At 46.3% G+C, this 13,780-nt stretch overlaps 1 protein-coding gene across 11 annotated transcripts in view; it reads left to right on the top strand.

Moving 5' to 3' along the window:
- Positions 1-59: 59 nt before the first annotated feature.
- Positions 60-13,780, top strand: part of Ttc13 (tetratricopeptide repeat domain 13) — a 61,738-nt gene continuing 48,017 nt past the window's right edge. For 6 of the 11 annotated variants that reach the window (XM_028889777.2, XM_037206355.1, XM_037206354.1 and 3 more), the window contains exons 1-2: positions 61-312; positions 13,314-13,408. In XM_028889777.2, coding sequence (XP_028745610.1) covers positions 87-312; positions 13,314-13,408 — 321 coding nt within the window. In that variant the 5' untranslated portion in view covers positions 61-86. Of the gene's footprint in view, positions 313-13,313; positions 13,409-13,780 lie in introns of all 11 variants that reach the window. The other 5 variants (XM_028889775.2, XM_037206353.1, XM_037206352.1 and 2 more) reach the window with 1 other exon arrangement.

Here is a 13,780-nt window from a genome sequence, read left to right as displayed (position 1 = left end):
CGACTCCCGGTGGGTACTGCGGCCGCGCGCCGCGCCCACCTGCCCGCGGCGGGCAGAGCACAGCCGCGCCTGCGCCGTGCAGGAAGATGGCACCTGCCGGCCGCGGCTGCGGCTGCTGGGGCAGCTCGGGCGCCGGGGTGGTGCTGTCGCTGCTGCTGCTGCTGGGGGCGCTGGCTTGCGCGCGGGCCACCGAGTACTACTCTCCGCTGTCCTTGCTGAAGCAGGAGCTTCAGCACCGGCAGCATCAAGAGGCCCCGGCGGGCGGCGGCTGCCCGCAGTCGGGGGACTGGGCGGACCAGTACCCGGAGTGCGGTGAGTGGGCCGGGCTGCCCTCTCCATGCGTCCGCCCCTGCCCAGCGTGGAGGCACCTGGGTGGTGGAAAGAGCGGGGATGGGCTCAGGCGGGCGGTAGGGACGCGGACTCGCCTGGAGTGTGCCTGCTGGCGTGGGCCAGGAAGTCCGACTTCCTTTCTGCCTGCCCGGGTGGGTGTCTTGGGCTCATCCTCACGCAGGAATCCAACCCTGAGAGATGCAAGGCAGCTGGATCTGCGGGGTGACATCAGCACTGACCCGTGCCCCTCAGATGTTCTCCCAAGGGTAGAGCCTCGGGCCTGGATCCTGCGTGCTTTCCAGTCGCTCAGGCTCATTCATTGAAAGCAGATGCTGTAGACCTGTAGAATAAGTGATGGAAGACAACTCTGGGCAAAATACACATACTCTTTTTTCCGTCCTCAGTTGTACAGTGGGCATTTTTTACCCATCAGTACCCTCTCCACCATCCTCTGTGGGTTATGCTACGACTTGCCTTGGCCTGGGTCTTCCAGACTTAGTAGCAGCTGGCTTTTAAGACACCCCACTGATCAACACCTTATGCCTGCCTGGACACTACCTAATATCCTAGCTGAGATAAAATCCCAAGATGAGCCCAATCTGATTTTCTTTGAGCACCATCTGGCGTCTTGGATAAAGTCTCAGTTACTGAGGGTGACTTTGTAACTTATTTTGTGGTCAGCTTGGCTGCCGACAGCATGGCTAATGTGGACTTAGTGAGTGAATGGCCATTGTAAATGTTACCTCCTGAATCCCTGAATCTCAGCAAGGGAGTTACCTCGCTGCGAATTTAAATTGTCTGTAAATAGGAGACGGTTTATTTGAATGTGGGGTCTTATTTTCCTCATTTCGCTTTGTTAGTTTGGCCGATTAATTTACCATAAAAGCAGTAGCCACCCTGGTGGATGGCAGCTCTTTATCTGAGGAAACAGGCACAATCAAAATGCTAGTTCCCGAGGTCTCTGCTGTGGAAGGGCAAAGGATACTGCTGCAGGCAGTAGTTGCTTTGCATTTTTTTGTTTTTGAGAAAGGGTCTCTCTAGCCCAGGCTGGCTTTGAACTTACATTTACCATGATTCTCTGCTTTATCTGCACAAGTGCTGGGATTACAAGAGTGAGCTACCATGCTCGATTTTGCAGACAGGTTTTGTCTTAACTGCCAAGTGGTTGTAGGAAATGCCTCTTAATCTGTTTTTCCAAGTCCTGTACAATTATACGGAAATTGGACCCTGTGAAGCCTTCCTCAGGCACCTGTCCTGGACAAATTCAGAACAGGCAACTAAGCATGTCATAGCCTGCTCCAATAATACCACCAGTGCAATGGTCTACTCTTGATGATGCCCAAAACTGATCAGGTCTCCCAAATCATACAGGTCTGACCTCACCACGAGGGCACCTTTGATCTTACCATAGTCACTTACTTGCCTGCCACATCAAACCAGACTCTAGACTCGGGGCAAAGAGCAACGGAACTCTGTCTCAGAGTGGTTCTCAGGTGCAGGTTGCTGAAGTGATGCCTGCTTGGTTTTCAATCTGCAGCCTGTCTCATGCTTGTTCCCTTACTGCAGAGCCCCCAGTGGTGGGAGGTGCACATGGCTCCAGTGAGAGCCCATTAGCCTGGAGGTGTCTATCAGCAATGGCTGGCCTGCCTGGTTCCAGGGAATCCTTGAAGCCTTAAACCCACATGCACACTAGGTGTCTCTGCCCTGGGTTTACATGTTTCCCAACCTGTAGTGATATTTTGGCCTCCGGTACATGTTTTATGTTTCTTACTGAAAACAATTCATAATGCTTATGATCCTATTTTTCCCATGAAAAAATATTAAAAAAAGATTTACTTCTATTTATGTCTTTGTTGGGGGGTGGTAGGTATGGGTGGGTGGGTGTTCACAGAGGCCAGAAAAGGGCAGCAGATCACCTGAAGCTGGAGTTACAGGTGGTTGTGAGTGCTGGGAACCAAACATGGATCTTCTTAACCACTGAGCCATCTTCAGCCCTGAGAAAATAATCTTACTTTTTCAAAAGAGAAGAAACGATCTGGTATATTATTTGTTTTTGCTTCCCCCCACCCCTGCTTTATCTTGTTTGATATTGGCATACACTAATTTAAGCTAGCCTGGCCTGGAACTCAACTTGTAGCCCAGGCTGTCCTTGAGTTTGTGACAGTCCCCCTGCCTCCTGAGTGCTGAGAATAAGAGCATGAGCCACCAAACCTGAAAATTTTATTCTTAAAATAAAAGTTAAAGAGCCGGGCGTGGTGGCGCACGCCTTTAATCCCAGCACTTGGGAGGCAGAGGCAGGCGGATCTTTGTGAGTTCGAGGCCAGCCTGGGCTACCAAGTGAGTTCCAGGAAAGGCGCAAAACTACACAGAGAAACCCTGTCTCGAAAAAACCAAAAAAAAAAAAAAAAAAAAAAAAAAAAAAGTTAAAAAAATTCTTATTCCTGTGGCCCTATTTTTAATTTAAAATTGTGGGAGAAAATACTGAACAAAGCCTTTTCCCAATTCTCTTCCCTATTCTTGACTAGAACCTGGATACATCTCCATCTGACTCCTTTGTTTTATGGATTGAGTAAATTAGAGTCTATATCAATCAAAACTTGCCCACTGAATAAAGAATACAGGTTTCCTGCTTTTCTACAAACCTACATTGTGTGCCATTCAAATGGAACATTGGTTAGTGCTAATGACCTCTGAGTTCTTTACAGACATTTGAAGCTACATTTTAGTAACCCAACACATACATTTCTAGTGATTTCCAAACTTGTCTTTTGGTTTCTCTTTCTTTGCAGTTATAGGAGCGATGAGCTAAGAGAGGCTTTTGGCTTTTTCTTTTTCTTTGGAGATAGCATGTCATATATCCCAAGCTGGTTTCCAGCTCTCTGTATAGCAAGGTATGACTTTGAACTCCTCATCCTTCTGCCTTTGCTTTCCAAAATGCTAGGATTACAGGTATGTGCCACCACACCTGGTGTTTTGTTTTGTTTAATGGTGGGGCTTTGTCCTGGCAAGCACTTTACCAACTGAGCCACATCTTAGCCTGTATGTCACGTTTTCAAGTGACAGCCCTATACTTGATGTCTTCATGGTAGATTTCAAAGGGGTGTCTCCATCTGGTTGGTGACTTTGTTGAATACTGTACTCTGAATGATAGCTTATTAAGTTTGTTGGGATAAATAATTCCAGAACTGAGCCAATGAGATAGCCCACTGGGTAAAGGTACTTGCCACCAAGCAGGACTCGGGTTCAGTTTCAGGAATCACACAATGGAAGGAGAGAACTGACACCTGTAGTTGACCTCTGACCTCCACGTGTACACATCGTGCACACTTACCCATGTATATTGGCACGTATAATGAATGAGTGTTTTGAAAAATTCCAGCCTTAGCTGGGTGGTGGTGGTGCATGCCTTTAATCATAGCACTTGAGAGGTAGAGGCAAGTGGATCTTTGTGAGTTCGAAGCTAGCTTGGCTTACAGAGTGAGCTCCAGGACAGCCAAGGCTACACAGAGAGACCCTGTCTCAAAAAACCGGGAAAAAAAATAATTTTTTCCCCATAATTTTTTGTGTCCCTCTATCTAAGTTGAGGGGCTGCTTGCCAGGAGAGTAAGAAGTAGCCACGAGCCCAGCTCTGTAGTTCTGACAGACTCAGCAAGGCCTAGCTTGCCAATGTTGTGTGTCTTTCTTGGGTGGGACACTTTACAGGAACTTAATCTTGATCACTATGCCGAGGTGTGGCGAGAATCAATGGAAGGAAGCATGGGAAGAGAACAGCTTCCTTTTTTTGTTCTTAGAGGAAGTTGAGAACCAAGTTTTGTGCTGTGTGAACAGCTGTGCAAGCCCTTACTGCTGGCGTGCTGGGTGGGGCTGGGGGTGCTTCCTCAGAACTGAATGTTAGTGTATGGTTGCACCTGGTTTGGGGACATGTCATTGTAATAGACCTGTGTGGTGGCCCACAGAGGCTCCCTAGTATGCCTTACTCAAGGTCAGAAAGTCTGAGCTTGCTTTGTCCAGCAGGGCTGCATAATGGAATGATTTGGTCAAGGGCGTGGTTGCCAGGTGTTTTAAAGGGTCTACACTTGTTGATACTTTATACCTCAACCTTCAAAGGGGGAGATCTTTTGCTCCTCCCCTTGCTGATATATAAAAAGCCCATCGTGATTAAAGTCGAGGTGGCTGGGTATTGACCCAGGGCCCTTCCGAAGCTATCTTGTGTCTCTTTCTCATTGCGTCCGCCTATATTTCTCTCTAAGTCTTCCTCATTCCTCTCTCTTCCCTCCAAGAACCCTTTGACAGGCCAGAGCTAGTCTCCTACAGACCTGTATCTGTTGGCCAGGGTAAGGTGTTTTCTTACTATGTGTATAGGGACTGGCCATTGTGGTATTGCCCTGGGAACAGCATCCTTCAGAACGTCCTTTGATTTAACTAGAAATGACATTGATTACTTTGAGATGATTGGACCCTGTGAGAGTACGTATGGTCTTTGCAGACACATTTGTCTTTCAGATGTGTCTTATAATTTTTTTTTTTGAGAAAGGGTCTCACTATGTAAACCAGGCTGGCCTGGAATACAGAGATCCACCTGCCTCTTCCTCCCAAGTGCTGAGATTATAGGCATGCATCCATGTCCTGCTATAAATTATATTTCCTTTTAGGAAGTCCAGGAACCACCAGACACATGGATGAGGGCTGATTTCACATCTCTGTGGGCAAAGGACACAGTCTGCTAAACCTGCAGGTTTTAAGACAAGTACAGGTACTTTAGAGCTTTCAGGGAAGCCCTCTGTCACGTGTTTGGGCCAACCTGGGTGAATCTCCCTTGTAATATTCTACTGTGCCAGGCTCACCTTTGAGAGAAGGAAATTTTTACTAAAACTTGACATATGCAAAAAATGCACCTGACACTGTGGAAACCTCGTGGTTTTTACCAGTGGACCTCTTTGTGATCAAAAAGGACCCCAGTCAGTATGCTGTAATAGTTGATGAAGCTTTGATATGTGACGAGGCATCACATTTCGATGACTGTCTTACGTGGCATCTGAATGAGGACCAGCATGGAGCAGTGGACTTGGATTGGCTGACACATGCTCATGTTCTTTCCTGGACCCTGCACCCTCTGTAGGCCTTTCTGTTTGGGCCCATCTTCTGCTCAGGACCTCCTGCACACATAAAGGCTGTTTGGCCCCTTGCCACTCTTGGTAGATTCTCCAAGGGGCTCTACTCCCTGGATGAATCCATCTGTCACTGCCTGGAGTTGGTCCACAGTTCTAGTCCAATTGATGTCTGACAGTGACTGGAATTATGGGAAAGTTGTTGACTTCTTAAAATGTGTGTGGTTGGGCTGGAGAGATGGCTCAGCAGTTAAGAGAACTTGCTGTTAGAAGACTCAACTTCCTTTCCCAGCACCCATGTTGGGTGGCTCACAACTGCCCGAGACTCCAACTCTAGGTGATTTGACACTTTTCTGCCCTTCATAGGCACCTGTACATATGGGCATACTCACATATTTATTTACTTGAGACATAGAGTCTCACTGTGTAGCTTTGGCTGGCCTGGAACTCACTTTGTAGAGTAGGCTGGCCTGGAACATAGATCATTCTGCTTCTGCCTTCTGAGTACCAGGGTTAAAGAAGTACACCCCCATCCATACCTGGCAAAATTAAATCTTTTTTTAAAAAAGTTCACATGGCCAGGTGTGGCAGAACAAGTCTTAATTCTAATACTTGGGAGCCAGAGGCAGGGAGATTCTGAGTTCTAGGCCAGCCAGGGCCACATAGACACTGTCTCAAAAGAAAAGAAAACAAAAATGCACATTGCTTTGAGCACCTGGTGCGTCCTGGGTCTCCTTTACAGCCAGGCCCGTGTCTGTCTGTCCTCTGCCACCTGTCCTGCTCTTGAATTGTACTCCCTGCCCCCATTTGCTTCTTTGTTCTGAGCAGCTGACTCTTCCCTTCAGGCTTCTGCTCCCTTTGCATGTAATACTCTTTATATGCCGTGCAGTTGGTATCGACTTGGTCAGGTGACATTCAAGCTTTCTTAAAAATTCTGTCCCTTCAGAGAGGCTGAGTGGTCCGCATTCTAATATACCCTTATCTAATCATGTCATTGCTTTGTCACTGGCAGTGGAAAGTCTCTATAGTGGCTTTGTTTTGTGATCTTTAATACACTCATCTAGGAATAGAGGCTCTCAGAGTTATAATCTCACTTGGGAGGCTGAGGCAGGAAGATTTGCAATTCAAAAACAGCCTTTGCTTTATAGTAAGGTGCAGGCCAGCCTGGGCTATATCAGACTGTCTCAAAGAAAGCAACCCCCCCCCCCAAAAAAAAACCTAAACCAAACCAAACAAATAAACAACAACAAAACCAAAACACCCCAAGCACCCCCCCCCCACACACACACACACAGTCGTGAACATTGAAGTTACTTACCATGCAGGCCCTCATTATGCTGCATGTTTCATGTACCTAAGAGGAATAAGGATGAGAAGAAATAAGATTTGTGAAGCATATGGAAGCTAAAACATACTATTTTGGTCTCAAAGGAAATGAGGAAAATAGATGTTAATGAGGGGTGGGTTTCTATTGATTCCCCAGGGCCCAAGGGGGCTTTCCTATGTTCGGTGTGGGATATTAGGGGAAAAAAAATCTACGTACACTGTGTTCTTAATGTCTGTTAACTTTATTCCTCTAAGACAAAATTACTCAATTCAGCTATAGCTCCACCAGGCATTCAAGGCAGGAATAACTCTAGACATAACAAGCTATATATCCGTCTACCTTATTTCTCTGGGATGAAATCCTGTCTCCATAACTGCAGTTCTGTCCAGCTCCCCAGCTCATAGTCCAGCTAACGACTAACTCCTGTGCTTTCAGCCTCATCTTCATCCTCTGCATCCTCTTTCTCCATCTCTGCTGCTCTCTACTCTTGGCTCTCAGAAAACTCTACTCGAGATCTGCTTACCCTCTATGGAACCTCTGTCCTCTTTTCTCTCACCGTGCTGTTCTGTCCCTGTCCACAGAAAATACCTGCCTTTTCTTTCCCTGGGCACATGGTTCCCTGCCTCCTCAGGAATGTTGTTTTACCTCTCACCTTGATATGTAAAACCTCTTTTTTTTTTTTTAATATTTTTTTAAAGATTTATTTATTTATTATGTATACAATGTTCTGCCTGCATGTATGTCTACACGCCAGAAGAGGACACCAGAATTCATTACAGATGGTTGTGAGCCACCATGTGGTTGCTGGGAAATGAACTCAGGACCTCTGGAAGAGCAGTCAGTGCTCTTAACCTCTGAGCCATCTCTCCAGCCCTAAAAACCTCTTTTGTTCTCAAAGTGCTCCGGAGAACCACTAGGCCTCCTCATGGCGAGAGGATGGTCTGAGCTTCATTAGCACAGGAAACAAAGCTGTGTGTCTCCTGCCAGCTGGTCTCCTAAACTCAGCAGGGCAGTTAGTAACTTTGTAGGTTCAGCAGGTCAGGGGAGCTGAACAGTTTACCAATCGGTCTGGGCACGCACAGATTTCATAGCAGAAGACAGCTGAAATTTATTTTATTTTATTTTACAATACCATTCAGTTCTACATATCAGCCATGGGTTCCCCTATTCTCCCCCCTCCCACCCCCTCCCCTTACCCTCAGCCTACCCCCCATTCCCACCTCCTCCAGGGCAAATCCTTCCCCGAGGACTGCGATCAACCTGGTAGACTCAGTCCAGGCAGGTCCAGTCCCTTCCTCCCAGACTGAGCCAAGTGTCCCTGCATAAGCTCCAGGTTTCAAACAGCCAACTCATGCAATGAGCACAGGACTTGGTCCCACTGCCTAGTTGCCTCCCAAACTGATCAAGCCAATCAACTGTCTCACCTATTCAGAGAGCCTGATCCAGCTGGGGGCCCCTCAGCCTTTGGTTCATAGTTCATGTGTTTCCATTCATTTGGCTATTTTTTTTTCAATAATTGAGTAAAACCGAAATTTATTATAAGCCACAGTTGTCCTAGGGACCTCCATGATATATATATATATATATATATATATATATATATATATATATAGCCTCTATGGTTCTATGGGTTGTGGTCTGATTATTCTTTATTTTATATCTAGAATCCACTTATGAGTGTGTACATACCATGACTGTCTTTCTGGGTTTGGGTTACCTCACTCAGGATGATTTTTTCTAGTTCCATCCATTTGACAGCTGAAATATTAAAGGCTCGGTAACACCAAATAATCATAATAAATGGCTTTGCCTTTTCACAGACCCTTGGCCAGTCAAAGTTCAGCTTTAATACACAGCTGAATCTCTATGATATATTCTTGTGGCCTGCAAGAGGTTTCAACCCATGTGCATAGATCCAGATGCAGAAGTTTGAACCCTTATATGGTGCCATAAGTAGAAAATTCTATATTATAAAGCTTTGTTTCATATTCAGAGTCATTGAAAATACTGCACGAAGTGACCATTGGGTTACATGTGTATGGTGTGTGTGAAACATGGATTTTTTTTTTTTTAAATGTGGGCCCTATCCCCTAGATAGCTCATACTTATTCAAATACAGAATTTTTAAATCCCCAGTCACTGGACAGTGATGGTGCATACCTTTAATCCCAGCACTTGAGAGGCAGAGGCCAGGTGGATCTCTGAGTTTAAGGCCAGCCTGGTCTACAGAGCGAGTTCCAGGACAGCCAGGGCTGCACAGAGAGACCCTGTCTCAAAAAACAACAAAATCCCCAGTCTGCGGCTGGAACGATGGCTTAGCAGTTAAGAGCACCTGTTGCTCTTGGTAAGGACCCAGGTTCAATTCTTAGCATCCATATGGCTCACGACCACTTCAGTTCCAAGGGAGTCAATGTCCTCATCTGATTTTTGAGGATAGACACACATGTGGTGCACATACACAGATCCAGGCAAAACATTCATACACATAATTCTTTTTAAATAAAAAAAATCCTCAACCCAAAACACATCCAGTGCAGTCATTTCAGATAAGAGATGTACATCGCTCAGTGGGTAAAGGCAGTTTCCACTAAGTCTGATAACCTGAGTCAGAATCTTGGAACCCACATGTTGGAGAGCATGGATCTTTTGATGTCCACACGTGGCGTGTTCATCCATATATATGCACACCAATAAATGTAATAATTTTAAAATAACACTCAACCTGTGCTGAGTAACGACTGCTTTCTGTAAGCTGGACTGTGATCTTAGCAGCTGTTCGTTGTGGCCCTTCCCATCCTAAAGAATGGGGCACAGAAGAAAGGTAACTGAGGGTCATGCCCAGCATCAGACACTGTCAAGGTGCCTGAGCTCTGAGCCAGCATGACATTGCCTCCAAAGCAGTCAGATTAAAGTCAAGAAAAACGTACAATGAAATTTAAGACCTGGTTCTCTGAAAACACTAAGTACAGTAAGATATCCAGCAGCCCACCAAAGGGAAATGTGGAGAAACACTAGTCGTCTTTAGAGGAGTTTGATGCAATCTGCAAATCACTGTACGAGCTTTGTGTGGCCTTAGGAGTAAGATGTAGACTGTGTTATCTATCGAGGGGGTAGTTGTTTAAGGAGGCAAACTCAGTCTCCCTGTCTCAGAATCTTGTTCTCTGCCTGTGTTGGCTCTTTGTCTTAGTAAGCGAAGCTTCCCGTTCCATCATGGTGGTCCTGACTAATGATCCATCATAAGATCATATCCATACAGCATTCCCTGAGCGTGTACCACACGCCACTGCTTCCGCTTGGCCCTTGCCTGTGCATCTGACATAAAGGCAGACTTAACCATTTCCCTCTGTCTGGACTTCTCTTTTCCCTGGTGCCGCTAGTGACTTCTTCCCTATGTCTCAGCCGGATGCTTGTCTTTCATGTCTGTAACAGAAAGGCTTTTCCCTTTTCCCTCTCCAGATTGGGCTCTTCATATCTGGCCACTGCCTGGGCTACAAGATCACCTCAAACAAATAAAACCGTAACCTAGAACCAAATCTTCTTTCTGGGAGCCACATGATAGCAATAGCATTTGCCAGTCTCTCCCTGTGCCAGACACCCCACCTGCTGTACACGGTGGCTTGCTTAATTCACTCAGCCACTCCTAAAAAGCTAGTGAGTAACAGCAGCAAACACAAAATTCACAGTAGTTCTTAGGCTATTCCAAATGCCTTAATGTTTTATACTTTCTTTATACTTCCTTCAATTAACAAGAATTAGTATTGTATTTTTAAAAAAGTATCCATTTGGAGCTTAGACTTCATTTGTCTGTGTTATTACAGAAGTTGTCAAGTTTTTTTGTTTTTGTTTTGTTCGTTGAGATACAGTCTTGCCACGTAGCCCAGGCTGACTTTGAACTTGTGGTAGTCCTCCTGCCTCAGCTTTCTGAGTGCTGGGATTATAGGCATTCGCCACCTCACCTGGCTTTTGTTGAATCGGAGTAATCTTTAAGATTTCCCTGGGGCCAGGATGAGTGCTTAGAAGCAGACTGTAATGGCTAAAGTGCATTATGAAGATGACGGGCCAGTTGGTGATTTAGTCATCGGTGTAGGCTAGCAATTAGGAAAATAGGGGCTGGGAGTTTTTCTGTGTGCTATATTGGAGTAGATTCAGGTGGCATGAAGCCGTGTGTGGTGATGAACGCCTGTAACTGGAGCACTCTGCGGGTAAAGCAGGAGGATTGAACGTTCCAGGCCAGTGTGAGCTAGTAAAGGCAGTGCTAGGACTTTCCGAACTTCTCTTCCAACTTGCCAGAGGTCAAGTGACTCGGCACAGTTGGACTCCATCCTAGTTGGGTAGGTTTGTAAAGATGAGGGTCGCGGTAGCTTATTAAAACAACATCTGTGCTTAGTGAAGAGGCAGGGATGGGACACGTGAAATGCTCATGGTGGGAGGCTGCTTCAAACTGGAGAATGCGCGTTACTGCAACTGGAGTCTGCAAGGCATCAGGATAGAAGCAGTGAGGTGGCATGGGGTACTTTCCCTAGGCTCAGTCCTTCCTTCCAAGCCTCCCTTTCCCTCCCTCCCTCCCTTCCTTCCTTTATTTCTGGCTTTTAAAGACGGTCTCATTATGCAGCTCTAGCTGGCCTGGAACTCACAGAGTTCCTGCCTCTGACTCCCAATTGGGGTTGAAGGTATACTTCACGCCTGGCCTTCCAATCTCCTATGTTTTAAAAAAGATTTTTCTTACGTTTGTTTGGTTAGTGTGTGGGGGAGGGGGGTGCCTATGCCACAACACATTTATGGAACTTAAAGGAAAATTTTGGGAATCTGTTCTCCTTCCGCCATGTGGCTTCCAGGGATTGAACTCAGGTCAATCAGGCCTGGTGGCAAGTGCCCTTGGTCCTAGAGCCCTGGCATCCTGCCTCCTATTGGCCAGCTCCAGCACAGACTGCGGTCCAGTAGGGTCATCTGCTGCTCTCGTTGGCAGTGTCTGGCCTTTGTTCCTTTGGTTGTAGCTCTTGTGGCCCTGAGATACTGCTTAGCAGTCTGTTCTTTGCCTCAGATGGTTCCTGGGGCGAAATTGGATGCTTCTTAATTACCATGGCGTCACAACACACTTTTTAAACAGCTGGCTGGGGTGAGGTTCTCATGACTGGAAACAAACTGTCTTGGAGTAACTGGCAGTTGTACATTTCTCATGCTCTGCAACTACTTCAAACATTTCTGTCCCCACTGGGAGGTTCCTTACCCCATAGGCCAATGATTCTCAACCTTCCTAATGCTACAACCCTTTAATACAGTTCCTCATGCTGTGGTGACCCCTAACCATAAAATTATTTCTGTTGCTACTTCACAACTGTAATTTTGCTACTATTATGAATCATAATATAATTATCTGTGTTTTCCAATGGTCTTAGGCAACCCCTGTGAAAGGGTCATTCAACTCCCAAAGGGGTTGCAGCTCAGATTGAGAACCACCGTCATAGGCATTTCTGATCTACTCAGCTCTGAGACACCATCACTTCCCATTCTGTCTCCATAGCTACCCATCTGGACATTTGTGAGTTGTGCACTCTGTGACCTTTTGTGTCTTGCTTCTGTCACTGAGACGCATGTCTGAGACATTTTTCCATGTTGTTCTGTGTATCAGTACTTCATTTTCGTGGTGGGATAATCCATCATGTGTATCTGTCACGGTTTATCTGCTCATCTGCTATGAATACTTGAGCTGTTACCACCGTTTGTGAATCCTGCTTCCACAAATGAGTGTACAGTATTTGTTTGAGTTCCTGGGTTCAGTTCTTGATATAATCAGAGATGGAGTTGCTGGGCCATGTGGAGGTTCTGTGTGCGACTTGAGGAATTACCAACACATTTTCTGCAGTGCTGAATTGCATGGTGCCTCCATCAGTGCCCAAAGTTTCCACTTTCTCCTAGCCATCTTGTGGGTTGGGAGGAGATCCTTATTGTGGTCCAAATTGCATTTCTCTAATTAATGATGATGGCCCTTTCTTGTGCTCGGTAGCTTTTGTATATCTTTAGAAAGTTGCCCAGTCAAGGCCCTTTGCTTATTTCTGATCTGACTATCTTTTTCTCATTGAGTTGTAGGACCATGTTATTATATTTGGGGCTCTGGACCCTTAGTGCATATCTTCTAGTGTTAGGTCTCCTAGCTAGGCTTTGTTCTTGTGTGTGGGTATGTGCATACACGTGAGCAGGTGTGTCTTAGGCCTGAGGCAGCTGCTGCCACACAGGGGGGTGTTTAATTCAGCTGCTCCCCGGCCACTGGCTGCATCTGGGTTGTAGACAGGTTTTGGCTCTGCCCATTGCTTCACATAAGTCCTGACTTCCTCCTGACCTTCATCTCGCTTCAGGAAGCTCTGCTGTTGTTTGTGCCGGTGGCAGGGCACTTGTAACCTGCAGGACACCGTGCAGCTGGAGTGCAGGGAGCCTCTGAGCTTTCTTAACTTGCCTCTAGTTTGGTCTGGGGGCATCTTAAGATTTCAGCGTATGCCAGAGCACCCAAGACCTTTGAGATGAGTGAGTGACACAGAATGTTTGCTTTGCAGAGTCGTCGTTTTTGAACTTCCATGAGTCAGACTGCGAACTGAGAGGCTCAGCACCCTGTGACTCCCTGCTTTCTCTCAACACTGAAAAGATTCTGGTATGTGTCCTGCCACTCTGCATTTGCTGAACACTGGCCAGGTTCCCACCTGTGGACTTTGTACTGCAAGTTCCTCTGTAACCGAGGTTTGACCAAGAGCCAGAATGTGAAACAGTCCTGTGATTCTGAGATTGCCTCCTAAGGTGGTACCCTCTGTCCTGTGTGTGTTTGGATCTGAGCTAGCTTGCTCTTGACTTTATAGGTAAGCAGAGCACTGCGGTTTATGACAAGAAAGTCTTGTAACCACACTGAACACACTGGTCAGTTCATTGTGGCTGGCAGTATGGCTCATTGGTCACACTGCATTACGTCAGCTGTTTGGGTGTGTGTGCCAGTGGGCTCCACTGTGTATCAAGGAAAGACAAGCTTAGG

Source organism: Peromyscus leucopus, chromosome 5 (assembly GCF_004664715.2).
Source record: "Peromyscus leucopus breed LL Stock chromosome 5, UCI_PerLeu_2.1, whole genome shotgun sequence".
NCBI classification, from domain to species: domain Eukaryota; kingdom Metazoa; phylum Chordata; class Mammalia; order Rodentia; family Cricetidae; genus Peromyscus; species Peromyscus leucopus.
The sequence above is the reverse complement of the archived record's forward strand: the minus strand, read 5'-3'. Positions and strand labels throughout refer to the sequence as shown.